This window comes from Salvelinus fontinalis, chromosome 42, assembly GCF_029448725.1.
Source record: "Salvelinus fontinalis isolate EN_2023a chromosome 42, ASM2944872v1, whole genome shotgun sequence".
NCBI classification, from domain to species: domain Eukaryota; kingdom Metazoa; phylum Chordata; class Actinopteri; order Salmoniformes; family Salmonidae; genus Salvelinus; species Salvelinus fontinalis.
Window position 1 is genome coordinate 17,984,621 of NC_074706.1, and position 6,000 is coordinate 17,990,620.

The 6,000-nt window shown below is 43.6% G+C and overlaps 1 protein-coding gene across 1 annotated transcript; it reads right to left on the reverse strand.

Annotated features, from left to right (window-relative positions):
• Window positions 1–58: 58 nt before the first annotated feature.
• On the reverse strand, window positions 59–5,667 carry LOC129840958 (uncharacterized). The gene is made up of 5 exons (XM_055909026.1): window positions 5,501–5,667; window positions 2,680–3,172; window positions 2,252–2,342; window positions 1,908–2,125; window positions 59–1,011 (listed from the first exon to the last, which is right to left on the reverse strand). Exons 1-5 carry the CDS (start codon window positions 5,641–5,643, stop codon window positions 910–912), a joined length of 1,047 nt encoding a protein of 348 aa, XP_055765001.1. The 5' UTR covers window positions 5,644–5,667; the 3' UTR covers window positions 59–909.
• Window positions 5,668–6,000: the final 333 nt, after the last annotated feature.

Consider the following 6,000-nt stretch of genomic DNA (forward strand, 5'->3'; position numbering starts at 1 on the left):
TGCACAAGTACAGTGACATGCTTATTTGCTAGCACAATGAACTACAGTTAAAGCTGTCACAGAGGCTGGCTACTGAAAACTCCCTCATAATAGCTCATAGTCAGATCTCTCAGTTCTTATGACCCTCTATCATTTTACCATACAACACCATATACTTGTGCTTAAATTAATAAATTCAGGGGCCTCCCGAGTGGCTCAGTGGTCTTGTGCCACTAGAGGTTCTGGGTTCAAGTCCAGGCTCTGTCGCCGCGACCGGTAGACCCATGGATTGACCCAGCGTCGTCCGGGTTAGGGGAGGGTTTGGCCGGCAGGGATGTCCTTGTCCCATCACGCACTAGCGACTCCTGTGGCGGCCCGGGCACAGTGCACGCTGACACGGTAGCCAAGTGTACGGTGTTTCCTCCGATACATTGGCGCAGAGGAAACACACCGGGTCAAGTGGGCATTGTGTCAAGAAGCAGTACGGCTTGATTGGGTTGGGTTGTGTTTCGGAGGACGCACGGCTCTCGACCTTCGCCTCTCCCGAGTCCATACGCGAGTTGCTGCGATGAGACAAGACTGTAACTACCAATTGGATACCACGAAATTGGGGAGAAAAAGGGGTAAAAGAAAAATACCAAAGAAAAATACAAAAAAACAACAACATTTATTCAGATCTTACAGAATCTCATAACACTGATGTTAGAGAAAATGTATTAGTGACTAAAAGTGTTGGTAACACACTCAATATAGCAAGATAATCATTTGATCAAAGATAGGCATACATATTTCATTACTGTGTGCAGCTGCGTTGTTATCGCGTACACACCTAAAACTGTAAACACTAAAGAGGTAGTGGCTAGGGCTTAGAGGTAGGGGCTATGAGAAGGAGCTATGGGTTACTATTGGATCACCAAGACCTAGTTTTCTTCACTGTTTAAGCTTCCACTTGGTTTTGTCTCTCAGGACTGTCATGAATTTGGACAGAGGCGGCTTGGGACTTGATCCTGGCTTTCTGCTGCTTTCAGTGGTCTGAGAGAGAGAGAAAGAGAGAGAGAGAGAACAATTTTGAAATATTTGGAGTACTGAAGTGGTCCCGGCCAATATCTAGGTTTCCATCCAATTGGCGACAGATTTTCATGTGAATATTCTAAAATCGGCATTAAAAACTATTTGCGCATTTTCCCACCACAGATGGGTTTCCTTCAAATGTACCTTTTGTGATAAGAAGCTGTGCGTGATGACATGTTATGGAGGAAAAAAGAGCGCGATAATTTTTTTTTGTCAAACCAGCATCAAGCTCATCACCGTGCACTTTCACCACCCCGTAAAGTTCATCATAACTTATTTCACCTGTAGCCTAATGAACTGCATGCTTTCCCGAGTCGTAGTGGGAGCACCACACGACATATCACCTGAATCCAAGTTGACTTCGATATGATGGTTATTATATCAATATATAATATTATAATATATAATATCTGCGCATAAAGCCCAGAGTAAAATCCAGAATGGGCTGTGAGAATGGGCGTTCTGACTCAATATCTGCGCATAAAGGTGTTTCCACCGCCATTTCTGGCATAATTAATTTGACCGGCACAAAGATCCCACCTTGCCTGGCGTATTTTGTTTTCTCTACATTTGGAAAGTTTACAGCCAAATGTGTTGTTTCCATCAGGCCTGTCCTGACATGTTTTATCCGACATGTACTTTACTCACATAACAAGGTTGAATGGAAACCAGGTTAGTGATGCTAATATACATTATTACATTCAGTAATAAGCTACAGTCTGTCTGAAATGACATCCTATTCCTATAGTGCACTAGGGAGTAGGGTGCCATTTCAGACACACTTCAGAGACACATCATGTTAATATGCAGTGTTTGAAAATGGTGCCAAGGGTTTATGGGGTCAAATGAACTCTGACCTTATCAGAGAGGTTGTCCTGTGTCGGTGATGTCACAGGGTCTTGTTCTTCAGCGGACGGAGGGATGTTGTAGAAAACAGAGGACGGAAAGACATAGGAGGGAGAGGAGCAGGAAGAGGAGGAAGGAGGGAGTGATGTGGGGGAAGGAGGAGAGGGTTTGAGGAATTTGATTTCAGGGGCTTTGCTTGCAGTGCATCTTATATTGAAGGTCTCTGTTTCTGAAAAGAGAGAGAACAGCAGAAAAAAAAATGAATATTTCATTGTCTCAGCTTTTGTCCAACTCCTTTCTACCCGTCTATTTTTTACAGATTATTTAATCTAGTGTTCCAGCCATTCACTCTTACTTGTCTTCTTTAGCCCCGGAAGTCTGTGCTTTCTCTTTTTGCTCAGACGAATTTTATGTTTCTGAGCAGAACTGTCCAGAACTCCAAGTGACTGAGAAAGAGAGGGTGTGTGTGTGAGAGAGAGAGAGACAGTGAGAATAAGAACAAAAGAGTGAGATTTTGCAGTGAGTGTTTATATACCAGGGCTCTCCAACCCTGTTCCTGCAGAGCTACTGTCCCGTAGGTGTTCAACCCTAATCTAGAGCAACTGATTTTAATAATTAGTTGGCTGATAAGATGAATCAGGTTAGTAACAACTGGGGTTGGAGCAAAAACCTACAGTGGGGTAGCTCTCCAGGAACAGGGTTGGAGAGCCCTGTTCTATAGACATAGGCCTACAACAGCACTTTAAATGACTACAATACCCACAATCCGGCAGTGTGGCTCACCTCAACACAGAGGAAGTCAAGAAGGTCCTTTGATTGGGTCCTTATGGGGGACTTGCATAATTCAACAGAGTCATGGATGTCCTTAGATATGGGTCTGGAGTGGTCCAACTCACTCTCCTCCGCTGCATCATTGTCCAATAGTATCTTCGGTTTGATGACAGCAATGGCATCAGCTCCTGTGCCATTGTTGTTGTCTACTTCCTGTTGTCTGTTGACCGATTGGTTGTCCACAATCTCATTCGGACTTGATTGGCTGAAGCTAACAGCCTCGTATAAAGAAAGGCCTATGTCCTCGTGGTTATGTTGAACGTCGTTGGGAAGGCGCGACTCTGGTCCAGTCTTTAATTGGTCGCCTTCATCATAACCTTGGTAAATGGACGGTGAGGGGGCGGGACTGTCCTTGATGGACAGGAATGGTGACCACTCCTCTCCTGTTAGAATCATGTCCACCAAGCTGATGGGACTGAAGTTGAACTTGAAAGAGCTGAAGGAGCTGTGAAATAGAGGGGGGGGGAAGTTAATGGTTTTGTCACAAAATGGCACCCTATTCCCTATATAGTGCACTACATTTGAACAGGGCTCTGATAAAACTATGCACCATATTCCCTAAAAAGTGTGCATCATTTGACCACTACATTTAACCAATTAGTGCACTGTATAGGGAATAGGGTGCCATTTGGGAAACAAAATATATATTATGTCATCTGTCATGGGTTGATGAAACCAGTGGTTACATTTCTTTAAACAAATATATATAATAAGAATTTTCACAAGTATGTGGTACATTTTCACAACTTTAGTTAGTACAAAACTCAAAACATATCATCTGAAAGGCAGTTGTTTCAAAACTTTAACATTTTCAATTGATAAAGTACAACACACAAAATCACACAGTCACTTTTTCACCCCACATAATCAGTGTTCAATCTAGAAATGCATGTTTCACATTGCAAGACATGTTCATATAAAGTAATAGCCTTTCACAATGCAATGTTCACATTACTTTTGGTGTGATTTTGTTCTCATTTGTTCAAATACATTGTTCTATTACTTAATCCAACTGCTCTTAATTGATAATCACTTAACCATTTGGTAAACCCATATTCGAATTTTTACAACTACGGAATAAAAATGTATATTTGTAAAGTATAAACATATAATGTATGATATACACTGAGTGTACAAAACATTAGGAACACCTTCCTAATATTGATTTGTACCCCCTTTTGCCCTCAGAACAGCCTCAATTCGTCAGGGCATGGACTCTACAAGGTGTCGAAAGTGTTCCACAGGGATGTTGACTCCAATGCTTCCCACAGTTGTGTCAAGTTGGCTGGATGTCCTTTGGGTGGTGGACCATTCTTGATACACACAGAAAACTGTTGAGTGTGAAAAACCCAGCAGCATTGCAGTTCTTGACACACTCAAACCGCACCGCACCTACTACCATAACCCGTTCAAGGGCACTTAAATCTTTTGTCTTGCCCATTCACCCTCTGAATGGCACACACACACAATCCATGTCTCATGAAAATCCTTCTTTAACCTGTCTCTCCTGCATCTACACTGATCGAAATGGATTGAGCAAGTGCCATCAATAAGGGGATCATAGCTTTCACCCGCTCAGTCGATGTCATGGAAAGGGATGTATACTGTAATGTACAATTATGATGATGGCTATTGTGATTTGACTCTACGGTAAGTTTAAAAACAAGTCTGATATTGACAAGGACAGGGATGTACTGTAGGCAACAAATGCATCACCCACTCAGTAAGAATGGATCCAAAATAATGTTCTTTTGTTGTTCTTTTTGCAGGGGGGGGGGGGGGTCACACTGGTCCTACAATGCTGCACATCTCATTGAGTTACTCCTGTCAAGGTGAATGGGTCACCTATGTCGTTGTGTGGGGAAATTCACCACATACTTGTGAAAATAGCATCAAAGCGATAGGGGGAATAAAACGATATTGCAAAAATGCCACGTAACTGGACTAACGGCTCGGAGCACAGAATGTGTGCGTGCGTGTGCGATGACTTCAGGGCACTATGGAAGTCATGACAGCTATGGGGAAGTAGTGTCTGAGTTACTGTAACTTCATCAACATTACACACACACACACACAGAGTCCAAGGAATGTGTGTGCTCTGCTATGGCAAGCACAGTATCTAGTGCATCTTAAGTAGAGTGAAGGGAAAAGATAGGGTGTGGTGGATGGAAACTCCTCAAGACTCACTTTCCATCACCACTGAAAACGTCTCTCTCTCTCTCTCCTCATCTTGCTCTCTCTCATTCTGTCTCTCACCTCTAAAAACGTGTCTCTCTCCTCATCTTGCTCCCTCTCATTCTGTCTCTCACCTCTAAAAACGTGTCTCTCTCTCTCTCTCTCCTCATCTTGCTCTCTCTCATTCTGTCTCTCACCTCTAAAAACGTGTCTCTCTCTCTCTCTCTCCTCATCTTGCTCCCTCTCATTCTGTCTCTCACCTCTAAAAACGTGTCTCTCTCCTCATCTTGCTCCCTCTCATTCTGTCTCTCACCTCTAAAAACGTGTCTCTCTCCTCATCTTGCTCCCTCTCATTCTGTCTCTCACATCTGAAAACGTGTCTCTCTCTCTCTCCTCATCTTGCTCCCTCTCATTCTGTCTCTCACCTCTAAAAACGTGTCTCTCTCCTCATCTTGCTCCCTCTCATTCTGTCTCTCACCTCTAAAAACGTGTCTCTCTCCTCATCTTGCTCCCTCTCATTCTGTCTCTCACCTCTGAAAACGTGTCTCTCTCTCCCGCTCTCTCTCCTCATCTTGTTCCGGCTCATTCTGTCTCTCACCTCTGAAAACGTGCATGGTGTCCCACAGGCTTCCTCTCCGTCTCAGCTTGGCTGGTCTGCTCCATCGTTGGCGACTCCTGTGTAGCCTCACCACTCTTCTCCTCCTCCTCCTCTTTCCCCTCCTCTTCCTCTATGACGGACATTTTAGCATGCAACCTGGCTGAATGTCGATCTTGATGGAGGTGCACCTGTCAAAAAGAAATCACACCATGATCACCCAACAAGAAGAGGGTGACTTCATTCTTAATCAATGTTAGATAGCTCAACTGGATGTCGATCTTGATTGAGGTTCACCTGTTAGAGGGAAATGAGGCAATAATTGACTGATTATTTAATGTTAGATAGTTCATTGGAGTAAAACAAAGAATACGATGTAATTTCGTCGCATTAATGAGCAAGAAAGACTCACTAACGGAATTTCGCTCCCCACCTCTTTTCCTCCGTCGTCCTCCTGAATCTCTCCATTTGCTCTCTTCTCCTCTCGACTCTCCTTCCATCTG